Source organism: Melanostigma gelatinosum (assembly GCF_949748355.1).
Source record: "Melanostigma gelatinosum genome assembly, chromosome: 8".
Lineage (NCBI taxonomy): Eukaryota > Metazoa > Chordata > Actinopteri > Perciformes > Zoarcidae > Melanostigma > Melanostigma gelatinosum.
In genome coordinates, this window is record NC_136641.1 from 13,048,378 (window position 1) to 13,075,852 (window position 27,475).

The 27,475-nt window shown below is 40.0% G+C and overlaps 4 protein-coding genes across 12 annotated transcripts in view; 1 reads left to right on the forward strand and 3 right to left on the reverse strand.

Annotated features, from left to right (window-relative positions):
• Window positions 1-193: 193 nt before the first annotated feature.
• ciroz (ciliated left-right organizer protein containing ZP-N domains) lies at window positions 194-1,393 on the reverse strand (the record flags this gene model as incomplete). The annotated part of the gene is made up of 6 exons (XM_079273110.1): window positions 194-286; window positions 380-517; window positions 680-718; window positions 817-960; window positions 1,072-1,196; window positions 1,276-1,393. The coding sequence occupies 6 exons, from the start codon at window positions 1,391-1,393 to the stop codon at window positions 194-196; spliced, it is 657 nt and encodes a 218-aa protein (XP_079129236.1).
• A 927-nt stretch (window positions 1,394-2,320) lies between these two features.
• tardbpa (TAR DNA binding protein a) lies at window positions 2,321-7,290 on the forward strand. Of its 4 annotated transcripts, XR_013772215.1 has the most exons (7): window positions 2,321-3,026; window positions 3,478-3,641; window positions 3,766-3,906; window positions 4,619-4,789; window positions 4,878-4,998; window positions 5,758-5,904; window positions 6,656-7,290. XR_013772215.1 is itself a non-coding variant. In XM_079274480.1 (6 exons), exons 1-6 carry the CDS (start codon window positions 2,786-2,788, stop codon window positions 5,850-5,852), a joined length of 933 nt encoding a protein of 310 aa, XP_079130606.1. In that variant the 5' UTR covers window positions 2,321-2,785; the 3' UTR covers window positions 5,853-7,290. The 4 variants fall into 4 exon arrangements, 3 of the variants coding, with proteins under 3 accessions (XP_079130606.1, XP_079130607.1, XP_079130605.1); XM_079274480.1 differs by having other exon boundaries at window positions 5,758-7,290; XM_079274481.1 differs by having other exon boundaries at window positions 4,878-4,962; window positions 5,758-7,290.
• Window positions 7,291-14,503: 7,213 nt separating this feature from the next.
• Window positions 14,504-21,286, reverse strand: pgd (phosphogluconate dehydrogenase). Its single transcript, XM_079274234.1, has 13 exons — window positions 21,163-21,286; window positions 20,705-20,780; window positions 20,411-20,590; window positions 20,251-20,316; window positions 20,042-20,160; window positions 19,757-19,826; window positions 19,516-19,650; window positions 19,200-19,389; window positions 17,868-17,998; window positions 17,509-17,642; window positions 16,852-16,951; window positions 15,709-15,831; window positions 14,504-15,055 (listed from the first exon to the last, which is right to left on the reverse strand). The coding sequence occupies exons 1-13, from the start codon at window positions 21,168-21,170 to the stop codon at window positions 14,936-14,938; spliced, it is 1,452 nt and encodes a 483-aa protein (XP_079130360.1). The 5' UTR covers window positions 21,171-21,286; the 3' UTR covers window positions 14,504-14,935.
• A 1,356-nt stretch (window positions 21,287-22,642) lies between these two features.
• The window catches only part of kif1b (kinesin family member 1B), a 56,523-nt gene continuing 51,690 nt past the window's right edge, over window positions 22,643-27,475 (reverse strand). For all 6 annotated transcript variants that reach the window (XM_079273180.1, XM_079273179.1, XM_079273182.1 and 3 more), the window contains 3 exons: window positions 27,247-27,439; window positions 26,891-27,009; window positions 22,643-25,897 (listed from right to left, as the gene is read on the reverse strand). In XM_079273180.1, coding sequence (XP_079129306.1) covers window positions 25,855-25,897; window positions 26,891-27,009; window positions 27,247-27,439 — 355 coding nt within the window. In that variant the 3' untranslated portion in view covers window positions 22,643-25,854. The remainder of the gene's footprint in view (window positions 25,898-26,890; window positions 27,010-27,246; window positions 27,440-27,475) is intronic.

Consider the following 27,475-nt stretch of genomic DNA (forward strand, 5'->3'; position numbering starts at 1 on the left):
GTGAATACCTCTGTACTTTGAATTATTTGGAGTTTGAATGCAGGATTTGTATTGTGTATATTTAAAGCATTGTAGTGGAAGTTTTACCTCAGTAAAGGATCTGAGTACTTAGTGAGTAGTGACTTGTATAAACATGTTAATGTTTGTGATGTGGCAAAAAAAAAAATAACTTCCAGGTGTGATTTTCTGCTTGCTACCCACCTTTTGGACAAGTAGCTTCCATACTATAAGCATACTGACCACTGACCAGCTTCAAGGCCAGGAATTCCCCTTCATTTTCCAATATCTGTGTTAATCAAAATGACAGTAACGCAGTGAATTTTCGTTGTAATGTTGCCATTGGTCACTAGGTGGCAGGATGCTGTTTGCATACTCTTACTTCGACAGGGCTCAAGACATCCCTTCTCCTGCCTTGAACTGTAATGGCTGGTCCGCTCATGTCAACGTTCATCTGGATCAGGCTAGCATCCTCCAGAGCAACAATGAGTTGATCGCTTAGAGACAGCGACCAATGCAACTGAAATGCATAACCAGACAGGCAAACACAAAAAACACAGTCAGACAGATCCCCTCTGCCTGTTTTCTGTCTCTCATGCAAACACATGCAGTAATTGTTCACATTTATAATGCAATCATATTTTAAAGGGCTGATTTCACAAGGATTGGTTTTAATTACTACCTCGTTGTCCCAGTTGTCATAGGGAACTTGTCTGGTCACCTACAGACACATACAAAGCTTATCAGAATAACAACGCAAAATTGGTTAAAATGAAAACAGTGAAAAGTACCATAAGAAGAACTCCAATCATCAGAAACCTGAATAAACTCTGGGTCACACTGGATTTGTTCTCTGCTTGGCAGTACAGAAACCACGGGACACTTCATCATGAAACTATGAGGTCTTCCCCCGAATCGGTTTATCCTTTTCACCAAATTTAGTGTCAGGACGTGATAGCCATTCTGAAAAATCAATATGCAGGCAGAGAATTATCATAACCAGGCCCGTCTGCTAAGGTAACATGTCACAGTTTGTGTATATGCATTAGATATTTCTGAATATGTCAGACATACCCGTTGCTGGACGATACATCCAGTGTAACTGACTCTAAAAATGAAGTTATTGTCCGTGTCTTTGTGCAGTGAGAATCCACAGGCAGACAGCTGGAGGTTTAGGTGATCCAGTGAAGCAAGGTTGACTTACAGAAAGAAGAACTTGAGTCAAAGGCATTTAATCTTAAATCTATGTCAATATTTGTTTCATTGATTGTGTCTTACCTTGGATCTGTAAGGCCCCAGACAGCCAGAGTCCCAACCCTTCAATCCTCACACTGTGTATCCACATCTCCATGTATTCAGAAAAACATTCCACATCTCCTTCTGAAAATGAAAACATTTTCGGAGATGTGGAAAAACCATTCAAAATCACTCTTTATCACAGCAAAAAATATTTACCTGTTAATCTTGTTGTTGGGGTATGAATCCATTCTGTTGTCTGAATGGAAAGCACGCTCCTCATGATAAAACATTGTAAAACACTACAAAAAAAGAAGGTAGGAGTCAACTTACATTTTGAAAATTGTGAATAGTTCCAGTCAATTTGTTTACAACATTAGGCTACTCACATAGTTCTAAGTAGGATGCTCAATCTTATCTGATCCATGTCACTTCCACTGATGAAAACTTATGTGGGCAGTCTGAACGGATAGCCTATTTGTAGGTAAGTGGACTGATGTCACTGGGGTATGCGACTCCATACAGGGGAGGGGGAATAAACACAGGTGTGTTTGCTTTAACACTTTAAAGGTAAATGACAAAAAAGTCCCAAAGAATGATCATTGTATCCAGCATGTGTGACAAATGGGTTTAAAGGCAGTTGAAAATCCTCTTTTTTGTCAAGGCTTTGTAAATAATGTAAAAATATGGATTAAACTCATGTATTTCGGTTAAAAAACTATTTCACAATTATCATGGTGGCATCGTATTGACTGCATTTTTTTCAATTTCTCAGTGCGCATGGTGCGCACCTTTTGTTTAGACTCTCAGCGAATTTATATATAAGACTTCAAAGGATGAGCCACGATCTTTAAATCTTTCCCATTGGAAGTTATTGACCACGAAATGATTGATTGATTTAACCACATAACATCTAAAATAAGTCTACAAAAACTGAAACGGCGAATGGTGACCTGGAGTTAAATCATTCACTTAATGTTTCTAATTTTAATTCGTGGAATCCCCCACAAAAACCTAACAGTGTGCCCTCCCAACTGGATGATGTCATCTCTACAAAGTGCGCAGCCATTTTGTTAGCTAGCTTGAGGTTACAGAGGTTAGCCGTGTACTGCTGCATCATATGTGGTCTTTATGGTTTTGTACGTAAATCTGAACGAACGAGATTATTTGTCGATGTTGATGTAATCGTACAATTTGCAGCTACACACTCGCAGACAAGCGGAGGACTCGTGTATTTGTTGATAGTGAACAGTGCGCTAAACTGACTGGTCATTCATTTTTCAAGCCATCTTGAGTCTGCTAGCTTGTTAGCTAGCTAGCTAACTAGCGTGTTTACGCGTGCTGCGAGCGGAGAAGAAAGCTAATGAGTGTTTGTTTTTCACATAGTTTGTCGTTCTGCGTTTGACTACCCTTGTATTTCCCCCAGTAAACCGAAGTAACGTTTACACTCAAGCGAAGATCGACGCTACAAACTCGTGTGCATCATTCCGGTCTTTAACTTTAGCGCCATCAGCTGCTTCTACTCGGACCAGCGAGCGACCATCTAGAGACCATGTCAGAGTTGTACATTCGTGTGGCTGAGGATGAAAACGAAGAGCCGATGGAGATCCCCTCAGAGGATGATGGGACTATTTTGCTGTCGTCGGTAGCGGCACAGTTTCCAGGGGCGTGCGGGCTGCGATACAGAAACCCAGAGTCTCAGTGTATGAGGGGGGTCCGTCTCGTGGAGGGGGTCCTGCATGCTCCCGAGAACGACTGGGGAAACCTGGTATATGTCGTCAATTACCCTAAAGGTGAGATGTTGGTGGAAATGACGTTCAGAGCCTCTGTAGGGTTTGTTGTGTTAGTCTTGGTCTGGTCCCTTAGTTCCAGCTAAGATAAATGTTAATGCTCTATCTTTGGGACAACAGTGAAGGCCCTCCCCTGTTTCAACAGGACAATCCCCCCCCCCCCCCCCCCTGCTGAAAGCCAGCACTGTATAATGTGGGTTTATGGCATATTGGTGTGAATGGTATGGATTAAGATGTTCTACAGTCAGAGATGGCGCTAATGTTGTTCTCTTACTTCTTTCTGGTCATGTATTGTATATTTGTCGTTGTGTGTTGCTGTCACAACCAGACAGTAAAGAGCTCAGCGGGTTTGTATTTTCATCTGTTTATTACTCCATTTGTCTATGAACTGTGGCCTCGAAACAAAACAAAACAAATTTTCCTGATGTGACTCGTATCTATTTATTCTCCACAGATAACAAAAGAAAGATGGAGGAAATAGATGCTGCTTCTGCTGTGAAAGTGAAAAGGGGCTTTCAGAAGACGTCAGATCTCATTGTCCTCGGGCTGCCGTGGAAAACAAGCGAACAAGACCTGAAAGATTATTTCACCACCTTTGGGGAGGTCATCATGGTGCAGGTAGGGACATCTCGTCTCGTTCTGAACATTTTTGTGTTAGGCTGAGAGTGTGATATGGATATCTTATTATTCTGATTTGTTTACAATTTGTAATGAAGCTGTGCATGTCCTCTGTTCACTCCAGGTCAAGAGAGATTTAAAGACTGGCAACTCCAAAGGGTTTGGGTTTGTCCGGTTCACTGAATATGAGACACAAACCAAAGTGATTGCTCAGAGACACATGATTGATGGACGATGGTGTGACTGCAAACTTCCCAACTCAAAGGTATTTTGGGTACTGTTGTAGTGCGAGTGTAGTCGTGAACCTCGTGGTATAAATATATTCAGATTGTCTTTGGGTCAAAGGTCAGTTGATTAGATATTGGTGATCATCGTCTAGATTTCTGCTTTTAGGTATTAAAGATGTTGAAAGAGCTGTATTTAATATTCAGAGCTTTAATGACCTGCTGCGCTGCTCTCATATGGCGGTTTACAGCTGATAATGCTGTCCCGACCAACAGCGTTGGTCCCAGAAGTGTAGCACCCACCTTCCAGTTCCACCTCAGGTAAACTCTGTCAGCACTTTGACCGTAGTTTGCACTGTTGACACCGTCAGCTGTGAGCCAATCGACATGTTGAGAGGCAATCGAAATGCTCCCAAACCTCCGATATTCCCCTTTTTTAATGAGTTAATTGTCTTGTTGAGAAAGTCATAACTTAGTTTTATGGGTGAATGCTAAACTGTTTTCCAATTACAAATTATGTCAAACCTGGAAAACAAACCAGCAGTTTTTGCCGTCTATCTCCTAGTTTCACTTCAAACATTTGAAAGGAAACATTCACTGAATTGCAGTGGATCAAAAATATCTGTTGCAATTTAAATGCATCTCACAAATGAAATGTTTTGAAAATCATTCTGAGTTGGTCAGAAGTATTACTTTAAAAAGACGACGACCATATATTTCTTAATTTATTGCTGTGCCTCTTTGTCCTCTCAGGCGTGTCCTGATGAGCCCATGCGGAGCCGTAAAATCTTTGTTGGCCGCTGTACGGAGGACATGACAACCGATGAGCTGAGGCAGTACTTCATGCAGTATGGCGAAGTCACCGACGTCTTCATCCCCAAACCTTTCCGGGCATTTGCATTTGTCACATTTGCCGATGACCAGGTGAGATTCGCCATAAACGACCGAGTTGGATTATAAATTGCTGGTCTAATGAAGACTACTGACTATCTTCTCCTCACCTCTTTCTCAGGTTGCCCAAGCCCTGTGTGGGGAGGACTTGATCATCAAGGGCATCAGCGTGCACATCTCCAACGCTGAGCCCAAACACAATAATAGTAGGCAAATGATGGATCGAGGGCGGTTTGGGGCTGGTGGGTTCAGTCAGGGCTATGGCAGTAATCGCGGTGGGCTAGGCAGCGGTAGTAGCGGGGTTAACTTTGGGGCTCTCGGTCTAAACCCAGCAATGGTGGCTGCTGCCCAGGCAGCGCTGCAGAGCAGTTGGGGAATGATGGGCATGCTGGCTAACCAGCAGGGTCTGACCACAACGGCAGGCACAGCCCCTACAACCCGAGACCAGACATATAGCTCCTCCAGCACCAGTTACAGCAGCCCCAACTCAGCCAGCCTCGGTTGGGCTGCAGGCACCAACACGCCCTCCAGCAGTGGCTTCAGCTCTGGCTTTGGCACCTCTATGGAGTCCAAGTCTTCTAGTTGGGGAGTGTAGATAGCTTAGAGTTGCCCGTTTCATTTGCTATTAGGCTAATCTGGTAAGTATACATACAGTTGGGAACTGCTTATATCTTATGTTCCTATTATTAAAAATATACTGCCTTTTTATTTTGTAAAAGAGAAGATTTATACTTGCGTGCGACTGATTGTCATTCATTGAATGGGTGAAAAGTTTAGTTTGTTAGTGGAACCTCCCACACTCCATTTAGTTTTGTTTTTAAATGTTAAAACAGAGATGACTGCATGCAAGATAAATATTTATAAACACGCACGAGTATCTTGAGAGCCCCATTGTCCCCTTGTAAAATGAGCTTGGTATAATTATATATCTGTATGCAGTTCATTGCATCTTTTTGTTTTGACGTCATTTGGAAACGCCTTCATGAAAATCTCTTCTGCAGTTCACCAACTCTTTCCCAATTTCCCGGGAGGAAGCGCCTCATTGGCTGCAATGTTCGACCGATCTCAGTATCAATTCCCCTCTTCCCATGTGTAAATGCTTTGCCATCAAAGAACACAGCTTCACTCTGCATATACTGTGTTAGACGGTGGGTGTTGTCTTTTTTTCCTCTCCCCTTTTTAAAGGATGTAGAAATCTTGTCTGCTCTTGTCGCTTTTCAAGATCAATGAGTGGGATTGATGTTGGACCGAGTGAGAGTGAGCGAACGGGAGAGAAAACTGAAAGAAGTGTGAGGACTGTTTGTGCGAAATGTTTTTTTTTTTTTTTGTTTTTTTTTTAAAGAGACAAATGCCTGCGAGAGTTGAGAAGAACCTGTGGCTTTGTGAGTGTGAGAGGAAGAAGCAAGTACGAGTGTGTCCCAAATGGCCATCACAAGGACATTTATTGCATCTCGAGATCCCTATGGTCTCAGCTTTTTGTCATCTATTTCTATCAACCTTAATTCTTAAAAAAACAGTGAAATGTCAAGTGCGTAATGAGTATTTGTATCTTTTCGTAGCTTTCTCTTGCCGTCAGATTTATTGTGAATGCTGTGTCTGGTTGTGTGCTTTATTTTCTCCTTGTTACCACCCTCTTTGTGTGAAAATGAGACTTTGTGCTGGTGAAGTCTGTGTGGGAAAACACTGAAAGCGTGTTTGAGGTTGGTGTGGTGAATGTTTGACAAGTTCCCATTTGAAAGTTTGTGTTTGAAGTGGTTACGAATGCTTTTTCTATGTTTTGTGAATCAAAGGGAAGTCTGAAATAAAACTGAATTTGACTAGTTATAATACACTCTTGACAATGACTTATTTTTGACTTCACATTAATTGAAATGCCAACACTTTAATTCACATGTATAGGGACCGCGGACATGGACAGCCCAGGTTTTCGTCAGAATCCAGGTTGGAGTCAATTATGGAGAAGCTGAAGACATTGTTGGGTGGGCCGGCACAAACCAAAACCAACAATGGAATTGCTGCACGACTGCCTTAATCCTGAAAAGGATCTTCTTCACTTCACTAGCAAGAAACCTCGGACCATCCCGTAATCAAATTTAGAGCGGACCATACTCAATTGGGCTGAGGTATTTGTTCATACCTACAAATGTCACAAATAGGACCAAAGTTGCACCTACAGTTTGGCTGCAGTCATTCTTATTTTTATTTTTTTCCAAACTTGTGAAACACAAAGTCTGCCTTTTAATCTGAAACATGCATTTCTGTCAATGAATGCTTTTATTATTTGTCCTCGTAACAGTCATTGTTAACTTATGGAAGTATTATCTGGTAGGTTTCTTTTCAATGTCATCAAAAAGCTTTTCAACAAGGCGAGATGTTTTTGTTATTTTGTTTATCCTGATTGTAAAGTGGATGGAATGTATCAAGAAATTTTGAAAAGGGACATAAACAACTGATTGAACATGCCAGCAGGAATTTTCACTTTCTGTATTGAGATATTTTAGTATTGCGGTGTAAAATAAACAGGTTTTTGAGTTTTTAATCACCTGTCGTCTCTCAATCTAGATTGATATAAGTATTTTTCTTCCAGGGCTCCACCTCGAACTCTGATTTTTACAGTTATCCATGACTTCAATTCATTGATTTCTTCAGGTTTTTTGTGGAAGTTCCGATTTGGGCCTTGGCAAAAAATATACTGAAACGTATACTGCACTATCTAGTTTTGATGCTGGCTGTTAAGTAGGTGTGTGTATGTGTATATATATGTATATATATATAATCTGTCTATTGATAGTGGTGATGTGCCCTTTAGTAATGGCTTGAGGGACAAGACTCCCAAGTTATAGAAAATATAAGTCATAGGATAGTCTGACATAAAAAGTAATTGTACAGTGTGACAAAATAGTATAGTTATTAATAATTAGTGAAGTATGTTGTTAAAATATCAAAAATGTCAGCATAGTACGTCAAAAATAAGTCATGGTATAATATGTCCAAAGAATGATAGTATGCTGTTGAAAAAAAAGTTAGGGAGTAATATTTTGGAAAAAACATGGTTTTGTTTGTCAGAAGTTACATTAACGTCTTGAAAAGTCATAGAATACTGTCATAAAAAGCATATTTATATAACTCGTAAATAGTACAGTATGACGAGAACAATTGTATTTTCTGTCAAAAGCAATAAAAAGCCATAGTACAGTATGTGGGAAAAAAAGACGTAAAAATATAGAATGTCAAAAATCGTCTTAAGAATTCATGAATCAAAAACAATTGTATTTTATGTCGAAAAAAGTCATGAAAGTCATTCTACAGTATGTCGGAAAAAATTCTAAATAAAGAATGTCAAAAAACATCACGGTAAACTATGTCGTAAAAAGTCATGGTAAGTATGTCCAAAGAAAAAGTCATACAAAGTAATTGTATTAGTAAGTCGAAAAAAGCCGTAAAAGTCATAGTATGTTGAAAAAAAGTCATAATATAGAATGTCAAAATAGTACAGTATGAGGAGACCAATTAATTGTAATATTTATCCAAAAAAGTCACACTATAGTATGTTGAAAAAAAATTCATAATATAGAATGTCAAAAAAGCCTCATAAATACTCAACAATTCATCATAGTTTTTGTCTAAAAAGTAATTAAAAGTCATATCGGAAAAAAGTCATAGCATGTTGAAAAAAGTCATGAAAAAGTCATAGTATAGCATGTCAAAAAAAGTCATAGCATAGCATGTCAAAAAAGTCATAGTATAGCATGTCGCAAAAAGTCATGAAAAAGTCATAGTATAGCATGTCGCAAAAAGTCATAGTATAGCATGTCGAAAAAGTCATCTTATAGCATGTCGAAAAAAGTCATAGTATAGCATGTCGAAAAAAGTCATAGCATAGCATGTCAAAAAAGTCAAAGTATAGCATGTCGAAAAAAGTCATAGCATAGCATGTCGAAAAAAGTCATAGTATAGCATGTCGAAAAAAGTCATAGTATAGCATGTCGAAAAAAGTCATAGTATAGCATGTTGCAAAAAGTCATGAAAAAGTCATAGTATAGCATGTCGAAAAAAGTCATGAAAAAGTCATAGTATAGCATGTCGAAAAAAGTCATAGTATAGCATGTCAAAAAAAGTCATAGTATAGCATGTCGAAAAAAGTCATAGTATAGCATGTTGCAAAAAGTCATGAAAAAGTCATAGTATAGCATGTCGAAAAAAGTCATAGTATAGCATGTCGAAAAAAGTCATAGTATAGCATGTCGAAAAAAGTCATAGTATAGCATGTCGAAAAAAGTCATAGCATAGCATGTCGAAAAAAGTCAAAGTATAGCATGTCGAAAAAAGTCATAGTATAGCATGTCGAAAAAAGTCATAGTATAGCATGTCGAAAAAAGTCATAGTATAGCATGTCGAAAAAAGTCATGAAAAAGTCATAGTATAGCATGTCGAAAAAAGTCATAGTATAGCATGTCGAAAAAAGTCATAGTATAGCATGTCGAAAAAAGTCATAGTATAGCATGTCGAAAAAAGTCATAGTACAGCATGTCGAAAAAAGTCATAGTATAGCATGTCGAAAAAAGTCATAGTATAGCATGTTGCAAAAAGTCATGAAAAAGTCATAGTATAGCATGTCGAAAAAAGTCATAGTATAGCATGTCGAAAAAAGTCATAGTATAGCGTGTCGAAAAAAGTCATAGTATAGCGTGTCGAAAAAAGTCATAGTATAGCATGTCGAAAAAAGTCATAGTATAGCATGTCGAAAAAAGTGATAGTATAGCATGTCGAAAAAAGTCATGAAAAAGTCATAGTATAGCATGTCGAAAAAAGTCATAGTATAGCATGTCGAAAAAAGTCATAGTATAGCATGTCGAAAAAAGTCATAGTATAGCATGTCGAAAAAAGTCATGAAAAAGTCATAGTATAGCATGTCGAAAAAAGTCATGAAAAAGTCATAGTATAGCATGTCGAAAAAAGTCATAGTATAGCATGTCGAAAAAAGTCATAGTATAGCATGTTGCAAAAAGTCATGAAAAAGTCATAGTATAGCATGTCGAAAAAAGTCATAGTATAGCGTGTCGAAAAAGTCATAGTATAGCGTGTCGAAAAAAGTCATAGTATAGCGTGTCGAAAAAAGTCATAGTATAGCGTGTCGAAAAAAGTCATAGTATAGCATGTCAAAAAAAGTCATAGTATAGCATGTCGAAAAAAGTCATAGTATAGCATGTCGAAAAAAGTCATGAAAAAGTCATAGTATAGCATGTCGCAAAAAGTCATAGTATAGCATGTCGCAAAAAGTCATCTTATAGCATGTCGAAAAAAGTCATATTATAGCATGTCGAAAAAAGTCATAGTATAGCATGTCGAAAAAAGTCAAAGTATAGCATGTCGAAAAAAGTCATAGTATAGCATGTCGAAAAAAGTCATAGTATAGCATGTCGAAAAAAGTCATGAAAAAGTCATAGTATAGCATGTCGAAAAAAGTCATAGTATAGCATGTCGAAAAAAGTCATAGTATAGCATGTCGAAAAAAGTCATAGTATAGCATGTTGCAAAAAGTCATGAAAAAGTCATAGTATAGCATGTCGAAAAAAGTCATAGTATAGCATGTCGAAAAAAGTCATAGTATAGCATGTCGAAAAAAGTCATAGTATAGCATGTCGAAAAAAGTCATAGTATAGCATGTCGAAAAAAGTCATAGTATAGCATGTCGAAAAAAGTCATAGTATAGCATGTCGAAAAAAGTCATGAAAAAGTCATAGTATAGCATGTCGAAAAAAGTCATAGTATAGCATGTCGAAAAAAGTCATAGTATAGCATGTCGAAAAAAGTCATAGTATAGCATGTCGAAAAAAGTCATAGTACAGCATGTCGAAAAAAGTCATAGTATAGCATGTCGAAAAAAGTCATGGTATAGCATGTTGCAAAAAGTCATGAAAAAGTCATAGTATAGCATGTCGAAAAAAGTCATAGTATAGCATGTCGAAAAAAGTCATAGTACAGCATGTCGAAAAAAGTCATAGTATAGCATGTCGAAAAAAGTCATGGTATAGCATGTTGCAAAAAGTCATGAAAAAGTCATAGTACAGCATGTCGAAAAAAGTCATAGTATAGCATGTCGAAAAAAGTCATAGTATAGCATGTCGAAAAAAGTCATAGTATAGCGTGTCGAAAAAAGTCATAGTATAGCATGTCGAAAAAAGTCATAGTATAGCATGTCGAAAAAAGTCATAGTATAGCATGTCGAAAAAAGTCATGAAAAAGTCATAGTATAGCATGTCGAAAAAAGTCATAGTATAGCATGTCGAAAAAAGTCATAGTATAGCATGTCGAAAAAAGTCATAGTATAGCATGTCGAAAAAAGTCATAGTATAGCATGTCGAAAAAAGTCATAGTATAGCATGTCGAAAAAAGTCATGAAAAAGTCATAGTATAGCATGTCGAAAAAAGTCATGAAAAAGTCATAGTATAGCATGTCGAAAAAAGTCATAGTATAGCATGTCGAAAAAAGTCATAGTATAGCATGTCGAAAAAAGTCATAGTATAGCATGTCGAAAAAAGTCATAGCATAGCATGTCAAAAAAGTCAAAGTATAGCATGTCGAAAAAAGTCATAGCATAGCATGTCGAAAAAAGTCATAGTATAGCATGTCGAAAAAAGTCATGAAAAAGTCATAGTATAGCATGTCGAAAAAAGTCATAGTATAGCATGTCGAAAAAAGTCATAGTATAGCATGTCGAAAAAAGTCATAGTATAGCATGTTGCAAAAAGTCATGAAAAAGTCATAGTATAGCGTGTCGAAAAAAGTCATAGTATAGCGTGTCGAAAAAAGTCATAGTATAGCATGTCGAAAAAAGTCATAGTATAGCATGTCGAAAAAGTCATAGTATAGCATGTCGAAAAAAGTCATAGTATAGCATGTTGCAAAAAGTCATGAAAAAGTCATAGTATAGCATGTCGAAAAAAGTCATAGTATAGCATGTCGAAAAAAGTCATAGTATAGCATGTTGCAAAAAGTCATGAAAAAGTCATAGTATAGCATGTCGAAAAAGTCATAGTATAGCGTGTCGAAAAAAGTCATCGTATAGCATGTCAAAAAAAGTCATAGCATAGCTTGTCAAAAAAAGTCATAGTATAGCATGTCGAAAAAAAGTCATAGCATAGCATGTCGAAAAAAGTCAGTATAGCATATCCCAAAAAGTCATGAAAAAGTCATAGTATAGCATGTCGCAAAAAGTCATTGTATAGCATGTCGCAAAAAGTCATGAAAAAGTCATAGTATAGCATGTTGCAAAAAGTCATGAAAAAGTCATAGTATAGCATGTTGCAAAAAGTCATGAAAAAGTCATAGTATAGCATGTCGCAAAAAGTCATGAAAAAGTCATAGTATAGCATGTTGCAAAAAGTCATGAAAAAGTCATAGTATAGCATGTTGCAAAAAGTCATGAAAAAGTCATAGTATAGCATGTCGCAAAAAGTCATCGTATAGCTTGTCAAAAAAAGTCATAGTATAGCATGTCAAAAAAGTCATAGTATAGCATGTCGAAAAAAGTTAAAACAATCATAGTATAATATGTCGAAAAAGTCAAGAACAGTCATAGTAGGCCTACATCATGTCGAAAAAAGTCATAGTATAGCATGTCGAAAAACAGTCATATTAAAGTCATTCAATCAGGAGAGACTTCATTAGAATTTCACAATCATTTATTACACATTGTACAAATTTGAATAGTGCAACAACTTTGGGCGATTGGACTCCATCCAGAAGGAAGACAATCGAGGGCTGATGCTGAGGTCAGATAAGGCATATGAAAACATGAATAGACAGTGGCAATCCTTTCGTTCTATTTCATATGTATTTATTTACTTTGAACATGTAACAAATAAGTACAAAAAACAAAACAAGAATACAAAATCAAATGAACAGTAAATTGAGCAAACTTTAACAAAATTCTCATTCTCAACAACAAGAAGCATCAGTAATTGTTTTTACTGAAGCAGCATTGATTGTTAAGTGTTACAGCAGCAGGAAGGAAAGACCTCCGGTTTCTCTCAAAAGGCTTTTTTAAAAGTCATAGTATGTATGTATAGTACCAAGCAACACAATATTTTAAGCAGCAAGATACAAATGTTGATATTCACTATCTGGTTATGTTGTTGAATTAGCATCAGAACAGCATTAAGTAGAGAATGTTTGATCTCGATGAATTGATTGGCATCTGTCTTCCTCCCCCTGCTTCATGATGCATCATTATACTGTCTGGTGTCGCCTTGCTGCATGCTTCATGCAGATGACTCAGCAGCCTCATCCTGCGCCTGCGCTGCCTCCACTGAGCTCTCATGGCTGCGTGTGACTGCTTCTGTTTGACATCAGGCCTCTTTAAGAACAGTTGAGGAATAATTGTAGAGAATGTGCTGTTCTTTGGTTTAATTAAGCATTAGAGAAGAGGAAAAGGTCCACAGACATTTAGTTTTCTTTAACCAATGGGAGGAGTCTAAATAACAGAGTAGCAATAATTTGGTCGACAGCCTCCCACTGCCTGTTTCCGGTATTTGAAGTGTATGTATGTAGTTAAGCGTATGAATGACTGTGTTTATTCAGTTTGTTCTACTGTGTTCCCCTTCAGGATCAAAGCTCTGACAAGAGGAGTCAAACGAGGTCATTAAAGCATCCCAGGAGGGTTAAATAGAAGGTAGAAGCTGTTGCAGCTCAGGTGCACTGAGTTGAGGCTTTGTTAACTGTTGAACAGTAGGTGTGACAGCAGCTGTGACACACTCTTGTCAGGTACAACGTTCCTCACTGCTGTGGGGGTGAGAGCATCGAAGCTTGCGTGTTCGTTTCAGCAACTGACTGTAGAGCTGAAGAATCTCCTGATGAGGCTCTCGACAACACAGCAGGGAAGAGAGAGCTTATGGCAGTTTATGCCTCTTTTAGGCAGCCAAATGTAAAGAGATGGAATGAAATAAGGGGACAGAGAGATAGGGAATGACATGGAACAGGGGTCCCCATCCGCATGTGACCCAGGGAGGTTTGGCCTCGGCACACAATGATGCAGTACCTGTTTACAACCCCTCATCTCAGGTTGAATCTGTCAACGACTTGCGAACCCAAAGGATTTTCTGCTTAAAACCTGAATATTTAATAGAGGCCCGAGGAGGTAAAACGTTCCGCTATTTTAAATTAAAAAGAGCTCAGACGCAGAACAATATTTTCATGTTCCACGAATTAGCTTGCGACCCTTTTAAAGGGTCCTCTGACCCACAGGTGGTAAACCACTGATCTAGACTCACTCACAAATTGGTCAGTGTATGCAGCAGACCATTTAAAGAAGCTGCTGTGTGCTGTAAAGTTGGACGGTTTTATACAAGACCGAGGACAGTCACTCACTGTGTATAAAGAAACGTGTCACATTCTTAGGGCCATCTGCTGGACACTCACTGAAAGAACACATACTGTATGTACACACACTGCTGCAAGTATCCCATGATTGTCTGTCACAAAATTTTATTTTGATGCAGATATGGGTCATGGTACAAATTAAAGATTAAACGTGTGCACATGCGACTAGTGCAATTTTCAGCTTGTTTGATCATACCAGATATTCTCTGTGTATGTCCAGTGTTTAGACATGTGCGACATGATACACCCAAAGTGTCGGTCACCAGAAAGCCATTTTAAACTGAAGATCCTGTTTATAGATCAGGCAACTTATGTCACTCGTTGCCCGGTTTACACAAACCAATCTCAATCCCGTTGACGGCACCCAGAGAGTAAGGACGATACAAGCTATTTATAAAGGGATTGAAATCTTTATTTAGCCTAATACAGTACAGTGCAATGGTTCACCGTAATCCAGTGTTAACACCATGAACCCTGGGCCCAACACGACTGGTGAGCATTAGCCTGACAGCCAGCACAACAGCCAAAGTATCCAGATGGAGTCAACCCTTAAAAGTTGCTGCAACAAAACCCCAGTCAGTGTAGAGTTTTAAAACACATATTTAGGATTCCACTCCTTGATAAATAAAACTGCAACACGTTTTTGAGAGGAGCAAAAAGTTGGATTGTGGAGATTGTTGGGGGGGGGGGGGGGCTCTTAAATATTCAGGCGTGGTTATCATGGTTATAAAGTTGGAATGTGTAACATGTTTTCTTCTCTCTCAGATTTGTGTTTTTGAGTGACGTGACGATGACCCTTAAGCATTGTAGGATGAAGAGGAGACGTTTCCACCATGGCCGGTCCAGTTGGTGTGGATGTGGTGACCGGGGTTTGACAGCAGTTCATACGTGTGGGCTCCAAAGTAGTCCCTCTGGGCCTAAAAAAACAACAAAACAAAAACGTTTTACACTCAATGATTCATTGGACAATTGTTAAATCTGTCAACATTCAAATTGCTTGTTTTCTTAAACCAACAGATTCAAACTAAAAAACTTCTCAGTAAAGGGCAGATCTCCGCCAACAGCTCCCTCTCTCCTCCCAAACAAAGAAAAGTTGAATTTCACGAACACTTTCAATCTTTCTTACGCTGAAGATGGTGGCGGAGATAAGAACTCTAATGGATCACAACATATCGGCTTGTTTTTAGCTTTGCCGATTTCTAGAAACGCCTTTTGCTACCGAGGTACTTGTTGATCACTTGCACCTCCTACCGCCCGGCTGAGAATAGTGAGGAGTCAGCAGTCAATGACGGTATAAAAACACTCAATAAAATATATATTCCTTTTTAATTATGAAGCACCGCAACCATGTGAGATTCAAATTGACAAACTGGCTATATTTATATTGTGATGAAGCTTCAAAAGATTTCAAAATCAAGTCCAAAGACAGAAGAGTAAAGTCGCTATAAACAACCAGCGGAGTCTTAAGATCCCAACACAGACAGACGACAGCTACACGTGACCTCTTTAATCCGACGTGCCCCCCTCGCCACATGCTGAGCGGGCTCTGCAGCATCATGTGTTGTCTTACCTGGAGGAGGTTGGCTGGCAGCTTTTCATGTCTGTAACCGTCATAGAAGGACAGAGCGGTGGTGAAACAGGGCATCGGGATGCCATGCTGGACTCCAGTGCTCACCGCTCTGCGCCAGGACTCCTAAACAGAGAAATAAAGCAGGTTAACAACAGTCTGTTTTTCATGGAGGCAATGCAATTTGGTGTTTAAGAGCCAGTGTGTACATTTTTTGGGGGGGGGGGGGATCTATTGGCAGAAATATAATATAGTATGTTATGTATCGTATGTTTTTATAAGTAGATAATCACCTGAAAATAAAAATGATTGTTTTCATTACTGTAGAATGAGCCGTTTATATCTACAGATGGAGCGGGTTTTCTTCAATCAGTTTCAAAATTGCACTTCCATGTTTCTACCAAAGCCAAGAACGGACAAAACAATAACCATTCAAGATGTTTCGCGTTGGCAACCGTAGTTCTTAGTTATTCTGCACGCTTTGCACACAGGAGACGTTTCAGTCGGCTGCAATCTGCAACCTCACCATTGGATGCAGCCAAATCCTACACTGTGACCCTTCAATACAGTCATGTTCATACGAGACCATGAACAACGCATTTACGAGGCCACTCTGTTCATAGTAACAGAGACCCGGTTTGAGCTCGGTCCAAATTACCGGTATATTCAGTCCAACCAGTGTGTTGCCGTGGGTCTTAGGTCTGTGCGACCAGACGTCCAGTGCAGACTCGCTATGAGCTTTTGGAGGAGAAGATGGAAAGTGTGATTTGTGAAGTGTTAATTAATCATGCTGCCTGCTGTGTGTTTGTCTATTTGGGTCCGTTTGGGTCCCCTCAGGTCTGATGCAAACTGTTGTCTTCTCTTGGGTTGAGTTCAGGTAGGTTTTTTAACAGAAGACCTCCACCAGGAACTCTTGAATAGTCTCAGATGAACAACGATGTATGAACAATGAATAAATCCACGGTGTCATCTCCATAACAACACAACACAAAGTTTGAAAACTACCTTCCAAAAATAAAAAATTAAGCTAATAAGTGGTGGTGTTCAGTCTTTTCTTTGTAAAAGAGGAAATAACTTTTTTTATGTCTTTTGTCAGTGTGGGTATTGCAGATTGATCTTTGGCCACTCCCTCCTTCATCATCATACCTGACAGTTCTGCACAGCATTACTGAAGAACGTGTCCAGCAACAAGTTCTGCAACTCCGCGTCTCTGTCAAACGCCTCTTTGATTTCACCCAGGAAGACGCTGGTGGGTGTGGTAAAGAGCAGCGTTAGCCAACAATGGAAACAGAAAAAAGGAGACGATTCTGCTCACAGTAACTAGACATGTCATTCCATAACTATTCAATGCATGAAAACATACCATGACCAGGTTAAATGTGGCTAACACTGCAAATCACCCCGAGTGTTACATTTGATTTGGGTTTACGCAACGTGATGGTTGTGACACTGGTTTGTTTTGTGTAATCTGGCATTCTTCTCGTTTTACTATTTTCTTTCAATTAGATTTCTCACTCCAGCATTCCACAAAGGACAACGACATTAAGACTTATCCCTCTTACCCTATAATAATTGTATAATTAAAAGTCCTATTTCGAAATCTTACAAAGTGAATTAAAATCGATACAAAAATAAATAAACTTCTCCATTTTAGTGTTTTTGCTTTCTCAAGAAGTCTCTTACATTGTTGCCAAACCACAGTTTTCACCATCAGTGTGAAAGACCACTGTTGACATAAAAGTTGCACAGGGCCGCAGTGAGGCAAAACTTGTGATGTGGAGACACAAACGCGGTCAAAGGTACCTTCGGATGATGCAGCCTCCTCTCCACATCAGCGCGATGGCGCCGTAGTTGAGGGACCAGCCGAACTCTTTGGCCGCCTGCCGCAGCAGCATGAAGCCCTGCGCGTAGGAAATGATCTTGGAGGCGTAGAGAGCCTTGAGAGAAGAGATTGAATTTAAATCGGACATCGTGACACAATTTGTAATGAATACTGGTCACTGAACTGATCATCAATCCTCTCGAAAACAGGATCAACAAAAAAAACTGAACATTATAACCTTCTCGACTGGAGGATATATTGCAGGGCTGTTGTATTAGACTATCAGTTCTAGCAAGGTGTGCCTTATAATCTGGCAAGTATACCACACGGTGTGTTCTACCTTTCTGATGTCCTCCAGGAAGGCAGCCTTGTCACCGCTGAATTTGACACCCTGCGGCCCTGAAAGGCTGCGGCTGGCCTCGACTCTCTCATCCTTGAGAGAGGACAGGCATCTGGCAAAGACAGCCTCCCCTGAAACACGGATGAGGAAAGAGCCGGGGAGGGAGGGAGGGAGGGAGAGTGAAGGAGACAAGAGGCATAGAAAGGGACAACAAGGTAAGCTCTCTGCACACGTCACTCAAAGGCAGAGCTCGGTAAACAGTCATTTAGATTTCCTGAAACCCTTCACAACAAATAATCACATGGGTTGTGTTAGCCAATGACACAGCTATGCTGCAGGGACACCATGCTAACATAAAACAATGCCCAAAGGATCAGCATGACTCAGCAGTAGCTGTAAAAGATTCATGCCACTACTACGATTAGAAAAAAAGGATAGCCAGTTGCCACAGTAAAATGTCAATTAGATCACCACCGCACAGGAGGAAGCTACTGTTGGGTAAGCATGACTTGCCAAAAAAAAAAAAAAAAAAACGCACAGCAAGGTGATGCAACAGACAGACAGAGAGAAAATGTGTCCAGTGTGGGAACTATACTGGTGAGGATTGTTTTCCCCATCGGGGTCAGAAATGCATCCATGCACAGACCGGCTCAGCTCTCACACAATGAAACCTTTTGTAATGCCTCCATCTCCCTCTATCCCAAGAGGAGCTACAACACAGAGAGGGAACAGGAAACAAACGTGTTTTATAAAATCTAATCTCTACTATGGCTGCAGGGATTAGGTGAAAAGCAAGTTTCTGCTGCTAAATATCTGCATGATTGAACTTTTACTAAAAAGGTTTCGGATGCATGTCCCATTCACAAACTGCGTCTGTTTGGTAGGGCATGCACTGATATATAAAAGACATCTTTTCTACTGGAGTATTAAACTCCCTCGCCTGTATTGTGTCCATGGCCGTTTATGAAACAGACTGCCATACAGTCAGCGCAAAGAGCAACGCTGCAGAGAGTATCACAAATCCTCCTTATGCCACCTGAGATGAGCAGGCCACTAGAAAAGCCTTCAATCTTCTTAGTGGCAGCCACATATCCATCAACTTCTCTAGGAGAAGCTCAGAGGGCACGCTGTGAGTCAACAAAGCTAAACATTAGCTAAAACTGTTCGGCTTACCGCCCTTCAATGTGTTGAAATCATAACATGTGTGACGCAACATAGCTGTGTTTGCCATGCCATCATAGCAAACACAGTTTACTGAAAGCAGCCAGCAGTGGAAGGAGAGAGAAGGAAACCAGAGACTTCCTCATCTACCACCTCCTTTCTTCCTCTTACCGATCAGAGTCACAGGTGTGCCGTATTCCAGGGCTGAAATGGCCGTCCACTTCCCTGTGCCTTTCTGTCCAGCACTGTCGCGGATCTTGGGCAGCAGGTGTGTGCCATCAGAGTCCCGGTATTTAAAGATGTTCGCCGTGATCTCGATCAGGAAGGAGTCCAACTCAGTCTTGTTCCATTTCTCGAAAGCCTGAGTGATGAAACCACAGCGTGATGAAATGTAGTCAGCCACACCTTTTTTTTTTTTATTCCACTTGGTTGGACAGAACTTACATGCCACAAAACATACCAGTGAAGATAACGTGTTAAAGCTCACCTCTGCCATCTCATCATGGTCCATACCCAGGATGTCCTTCATGAGGTGATAGGCCTCACAGATCAGCTGCATGTCGCCATACTCGATGCCATTATGGACCATTTTCACAAAATGACCTGCACCCTCATCTCCAACCTGCACAAGCAAGCCAGTCAGAATATTGTGAGACGACTTGACACGACAACAACTGCTATGGCCAATAAGTATAGTAACCAGTCAGCACACGTTAAACAGCACTCACCCAGTCGCAACAAGGTTCTCCTGTTCCAACCTTGGCAGCGATGCTCTGGAAGATGTCTTTTATGTGTGGCCTTCAAAATAAAGCAACAGCAAGAGTTTTTTTCCCCCTCATTTATCTTGTCAGAGATATTCCCTGTTTCAACATGCCTTGTCAGAGACATTCCGTTTCAACATGCCCAAAGTCCCACATATGAGCTGTATCAGGTGTCACTTTATTTTAGCATTTCTGTGCCATCTAGCATGGATCTGAAAGTGTGAGCGGTTAAGACGTTTATGAGGAACTCACCAGGCCTCTTTATGTCCACCCGGCATGAGTGAGGGTCCATAACGCGCCCCTTCCTCTCCACCACTGACTCCGCTGCCGACAAACAGGAAGCCCTTCTCTTTCAGACTCTTACACCGCCGCTGTACGCCAGAAACACAAATACTATGAGAACTTCCACAAACAGAAATAAGAGATTTACTGCCAAACAGTTTTTTCACCCCACGACTTACTGTTGTGTCGTTGTATTCAGAGTTGCCACCGTCGATGATGATATCCCCAGCCTCAAGGAGAGGAACCTGAACAAATGCAGCACAAAGCCAATTGTTGTAACTAGGAAGGACTCAAATTTTCCACGAGTGATTGGAGCAACGTTCAGAATGAACTACCAACCAGTTTGTCGATGAAGTCGTCCACAGCCTGTCCTGCCTTGACCAGCAGGACGATCCTCTTGGGCTTCTTCAGCTTGGACACCATGTCCTCCAGAGACTCGGCTCCAATCACTTTGGAGCCCTTCGCCTCGTTCTTCAGGAAGTCGTGCACCTTGGACACGGTTCGGTTGTAAGCACAGACCTGTTGGGAGAGGTTCGTGATTACTGGGTGAAATATAAAAGGGAAAAAAACAAGTGGAACAAGTTTTACTCCCAGAAGTTATGGGAGTGAACACAGAAGTCGTAATCATCTTACCACAAAGCCATGGTCATTCATGTTCATGATGAGGTTTTGGCCCATGACAGCCAAACCAATCAGCGCAATGTCTGCTCTGTGAGGAGACGATTACTAACGTTAATCACATTAACTGGGCATCAACACGGTCATATGCAACTGTCCACAATCACACTAAAAACATTTCGGATTTTATGCAAATTAAATTTCATTTGTAATGCATCTTCACTCAATATTTGTTATCTCTTTTCACTATTAACGGTTATTTTTTTTACATATGATTCTACTAGACACTAAAGCTTGTTAGCTAACGAGCTAAGTGTATTGTACACGAACAGATCAAGAAGATTGCTATGAACAACTTAAACGATTACGGTCACAAAGTGTAACGTAACAAATTATTTAACCACACGTATGTGCCGCGTCCTTCCAACTTTAAGGACTTTTTGAATAAGTTAAAAGCTACTTGGAGAACTTACTGAGCCATGGTGTGCAGCGGTTAAGGTATTTGACCAGTGACAGTGTTCAAATGACGGACGGGATCCTCTTCACTGGAGATTTTAACTCCTCGCTCGTGATTCACTTCCTTGTTCGGAGGCGAGGAGGGGCTCAGTTCGCTCACGCAGAGTATCCAATAGAGCAGCCAATCAGATGACGGCCAGTAAACTGAAGCGGTTTGTTCGCGAATTCCCATTGGTCCAGAATGGTGAGCAAGATGTTTACGTTCTCCTATTGGTCCTTTCGGCCGTCACTTACAAATACGTCACGCGTACCCACCCCCCATAGGCAGTTTCATCTGATGACATACGTACAAAGTACATTTAACTTAACAGAGGAAGACAATATTCTCTGAATACTGTACGCCTACTAAAGTAAAATGTTGAAGTAATTGTTCTTTATTTCAGAGAGAAACATATTTTTCACCACTTTTATTCTGCAGATATAGCCTAGTCTCTTCATTTTTCAATTTTTACATGACCAACATTGCGCAAAATACCATATATTGCTCAAGATTAAAACAGTGGCTCGTGACCTTACATTAACCCAGTCTTAACTTGGATCTCCTTGTCACATTTAAGATGTCTGAGTTGGTTGTTAGCAATACCGCCAAGGAGTTGTTTCATTTAAAAAGGCAAATATGTCCATGGCCCAAAGAGGTAGTAATATTGACTAAAATGTTTCATTTGAAAAATAAGATGTTAGAGATAAGAAAATGTTCAGCAGCACTCTTCTTCCGCCACTGAAATGTGCAGTACTAAAGTAAATATTTAACTGAATTTTGTGAATTAAATATTGCAAATATATGAGTTAATTAAAAAGCAAGTGTGTCAATTAAGTTTCTTTTTAAACTGTTTTAATCTCCACACAAATTCATTTGCATTAGGTTATACTGTATAATACAGAAATTAGTGCACTATGTTGTAATTAAATATGGATGATGAGATAGGCCCTAATTATGTGTCATGAAATGCAGAAAGGCACAATGGCATGTAATCTCTTTCCCAGTTGTAATCTTAAACTTACACGGGAGTGCCAGTCTGCTTTCCATGCTGTATGTGATTTCACACAGCTAAACCGTACACCAAGCCTCATTTCTTCCTCATGACTGGAAATCTGTGGCAGTTCACAGGGAAATGACTGCACTAAACCAGTTTAATGTCAGAATGTCTTTACATGCATGAGAAGCAGGGAGGAGGAAAAAGAATACAGATTTCATAATTTTGATTTAGGCCTACTGTGTAATAATTAAGTTTGACTAAGCATGAGTATTTTTGTGTTCCTCATTCCTAACATCTAATCTGTGTTTTGTTTTCCTGTTGTAGATGTGCTTCGGTAGCACACAGTTATCAGGAAGTTGTAACATGTAAAAAACGGGAGGAGTCAAACTGCACAAAGGAGAAGACAGACAGGCTGCACTTGTTTTGCTAATGCACAGTTTGCACTTTTATTTTTGCCTCATTCACTAAACAGTTCAATGGTGCAAGATTACCATACACAGAATTAGGATATCTGCATGACACATCTATGCTATACAGCGAATGGATTATAATTATTACAAATACAGTAAACATATTTACATTTTAATTCAAGCTCCATACAACACAGATATTTACAAAATAAGTATGAAAATGAAACCAGTCTGACAAATAATGTACAGTGTTAAATGTTGTAGTTTGTCTTTTTTCTTTTGGTAGACAAATCAAAAGGGAACGCAGTTAACTGATATTAATTGTCAGAGGGGAAGATGGAAACTACCATGGCTAGTTTTGTTTTGCAAGGCATCAACGGAAAAAAAAAATCAAAGTGTTGAGGTGAAGAAAGACACCATTACAACAATAGTATACTGTCATTTTAGATGTCACTAGCTACTTCATATTATATTCCCTGATATTAGAAAAAAATTACATGACTTAAAAACCACCCTAATTTTTGTTATAATTCAAGTGGCTGGCTAGCATGAGTAGTGAGTAAATATTCTTCAAATCCAAAACAGACTTTCACTCAAACCACTTTCTAATGTAACTCACCTCCCCTGGAAAAGATGCAGCGGGTTACATTTTAGCTCTCTTTTTTTCCTTTTTTTAATTAAACGATGGACAAACACACATCTTCATAGTACATTCTACGCTCTCCCAGTTCAGACTGGAAGAGGCTGCCACACCATCATTTGGTTCACTCTGAGTAGGACAACTAAACCGCACAGACTTTATTTGATCAGTTAGTTGAACCTTTTATTAATATGTGCAAAGAGCTGCAAACTAATATGTACATTGCAAACAATAAATACACAATCCAAAACAATATACTTCTGCAAATTAGTCAGTGACGTGAAGATGTTTGCTCTGACGGGTCTTCATATCGATACGTATCTCACACAATACGCTGAGGTTAATGTGAGGTACGTTGCACTGAGAGCCTTGATCAGTGCATAGATAGCTTTTCATTATTATTATTTTTTCATGACAAGAGAAGAACATTTTCTCAGAAACAATTCAGCAGGTTTCAGTTGCTCTGACCAGCAGGTTGGCTGACCCAAGGGCAGCGACGCTCCACAATTTTCACTCATTCTCACTTCTGAGGCATATTCTTCATGTCTTTACATCAGCAACCGATGAACACATGTCCCCAATAATTGCACTAATATCTGTAACAGGCTACCTCCGTTTCAAAACCTTCAACCCTAATGTGCCCTTCATATGATAGAGTGGGCATACTACTGGTTGGTTGGCCAGCGTTTTTTAATGCCCATCTGTGCTCGTCACACTTCTACCATTTGAAGAAACAGGGGTATAACCTATCTGTAGTACGATGTACAGAGCAAATATTTTCATCAACAATATCAGAAATAAAACCTTTGCGTGTATGTCGTCCCTTAAATATCACTTCTTTCTTTCTAATAAACAGCTATCCAGTGTAGCCTTGATATGTGCTCTTAACAGTGTTCCTGATAATCAAAGATAATCATGACCTAAACGCGAGTGATCTGCTCTTGTCTTGCTATAGATATGTGTTAATGTGCAAAATAAGGTTTAACACCAATATAGCTGGTTGCAACAAAGAAATAAATTCCCTGTTACATTTTGTATAAAACGTCACTGTGGAATGATTAAAAGCATAATAGAAAAAAAACTATGTTCATAATTTTAAAAAAGAAATGTCAACCCAATGAGAGTTAGATGAGTTTAAATTCAAGAACACAAATAGAAAATGATAACCTGTGGTGCTGCTGAACAGTAAGTACTTATTTTTAGAGATTTTACCCAACACTCATGACAGTGAGGGGGAGTCATGTGGTAGACTATTCACTATCTGTCCTGCAGGCTATGTGCTAGCAGCTTCATCAATTATCTACTGGCGTCAAGGCTAGAGCATTGCAACTTCAATCTCTCTCTTTCTTCTTCCTTCCATTTCACACTTTTTTGTTTCGTCTTCGGTATCACATGCATGTGATGGCTGAACTAAATATTAGGCTCAACTCAAGTTAGTGCTAGAGGAGCTGAGAGGAATGTCTTAAACGAGAGTGAACTACGACACTGATCCCAGAACAGACTGTATGTACAAAGCATATTCTGTCCTTCCTCCCACTCCTCCTCCTCCTCCTCCTGGAAACCTTGTTTGTTCTTTAGATGAAATAGTAAAAGTACAGGGATAAATATCTACTCCTGAAGGAACAATCCACTGTCACATTTCCACTGATGAGATTTGATGTATTTTGGATGTTGACACAAATGCATGATTGTAAGTAATCGCTTGACTGACGGCACTATCGGGGGTTGGCGTTCGTGAATGTGCACGGACTGAGGAGTGGGATCTAAATATCACATGGATGACCGTTGTAATCCAGCCCGGCCCTCAGGTCTCGCCGAGTTGGGACACGCTTTTCAGACTGAACATTTTGTATCTTAAGGCCGTTTAGGCGACGGCAGAGGAGAGCTAGAGGCCTGATGCAAATCTCATGAAGAGAAGAAAAAACGATTAATTCATTTAGCAGCAATAGATCTTGAAGTAGCGTTGCTTTTGTATATTTTCCCTTCATGGTTTCAACTGTAGGTTATCTGATTTGTTTTCATTTTTTTTTTGAGTAAGCAAACCTGGTCTGGTCATCTCCCGACGAGTGCTGCAGTTAGCATGCAGGCATCTTAATTACAAAACAAAACAAAACCAAAGACCAAAAATTGAAATCAAACTCTTCTCGGGAAACAAATAACACTGATAGAGACAATTTCTTGACAGATGATTGGCAAAAATGAAAATTAGTGGCCAGAAAGAACAGTTTCTGAAGAATCGTGCACACACAAGTAGACTATTACAACATGCTACTAGTTAGGGAGTTAGGGAATGACGACAAAGCGGAACAAAAATAGATCGAAACAGTGTCATAAAAACAAAAACACAAAAAGCTGAGGAGGCGGAGGAGGAAGAGGAGGAGGGGAAGAGAAATAGAGAGGAGGAAAGCTAAGTTGACAGAGGGTTGTTGGAGGGCGAAGGGGAGGCAAATTTCTCCGGAACTGAAACTTTTAGTCGCATGAAAGGAGACTTAAGCCACAAGTCTACTTACAAGAGAAAACTGTCAAGAATCACAATGATTAATAAGTGTTAACACTTGGTATGTTCAAAAGGCTTGCCAGAAAGAGTGGAAGCCGTGGTTTCCTGTGTGCCAGTCAAGACACTCAGTTCTTCATTAGCCCACTGCGCCTCCTCGCCAGCTTAGATCTGTGGGAACAGGATTATATTTTGTGACGAGAAGAGAATTCAGTTTACTGAAGAAAGTGGAGTTGCTTCCTGTTAAGGGTATGAGGCAGATAAGGGCATGAGGGCGCTTTCACAAGCCATAGTCCGTTCGACTAGTCCGAATCAGAGTGAAATTGATACCTTTGTTTTCTATTGAGCCTCGTTCTGTTTCAAAGTGCACAATTAAAAAGCAACTATTTGCTGAGGGGCTTGTACAAAGGAGCAGGGCCGAGGTATTTTGAGGTTGAGTCAGCACTGATGTACTGTGAGCATGAATGCTTTCTCCTCCAGTTTACCTGAAATTACTTCATGAGTTTCACTATTCCGGTTGACTTTATCATTTTCTGTACATTCTTTTCTGCCAAAATTTCAATCAATATTGCACTTCTGCAGAAGTCCAAAGTCAGCTCTCTGCCAGTGTCAGTGCTACAACAGCTATCCAAGGATGACACAAAGGCGAAGGTTTCGTTTCAACATTGGGGGCGCATAATGCAGCATCCAAAGGCTTCGCTCAGCCCTTTCTGTCCGAGCCCCCCACGGGTTGCATCGTAAAGCAATAGAATAGTATCATTTATAAAGACACGTTTGTCATATTTTATGTTCATTATAATATAATGCATTTTGTTTTGGACCCTCCCGTGCCGCCGACACCGGTCCTCTCACTCATGTTACTCATGCCGTTTACCTGTCTGCATCGCAACAAACGCCTGCGCAGGCAGCCTACAATCCTCTGCGTTGTGGTTCACTTCTTGCAACTGGGTAAGATTATGTTCTCACTATAATTGAACCGCACTAGGCAAACCGGTCCTCGATCACCTCTTGCAGGTGGTCTCGGACCGGTTGTTTTGGTCCGCACCAGAGTGCGATTACTGCATTCACAACTGCCCAATCAAAATGCACCAAGGGTTGAGCTGATGACTAAAATGACTAAATGTTGGCTTGTTAAAGCGCCCTAAGAGAAGTGTGTGTGCGTACCTTATCGTTCCTGCTAGCAGAGGGTTAAAAGCATACAGCCAGTCGTTCATGTCTTTCTCGTTGTTGGCCTGCAGCAGGATTCCTCGATGTTTTGTGCACACAGCAAATGTGTTGGGAGTCTGAAAAGAAAACACCAAATATGTGTCATGCTGCATATGTATTCCATCTATACATCAGTTAGGGTGCTAAAGGAGAACAATTTCACATTTTTGTGAAAGTCTGATAAAACCTGATGGAGTGTTTTCTCCTATCGAGGGATACACAGGTATTTACTCTGAGTGGTCAGTTATCTGTTGAAAGTAACAATTTGATTTGGATGAATTAGCAGGAATACACTTGATGAATTGAAACTCTACCTTGAGCATAGCCTGCTGGTCTTCACTGTATTCCACCTGTGCTGTGGAGAGATTGAGGACACCCCGCTCCACCGGGTCCTTGTCGCTGTTGTAGATGAAGACGTAGGGCCGGCGCACAACCACAAAGTGCTTCACCCACGAGTTGGAGCGCGGCTCCATGAAGCTTAGGAAGCCTTTCTTAGAAACTACCGATCTAAAAAGGAGCAAAAAAAGGGAGTGCTTGTTTTTC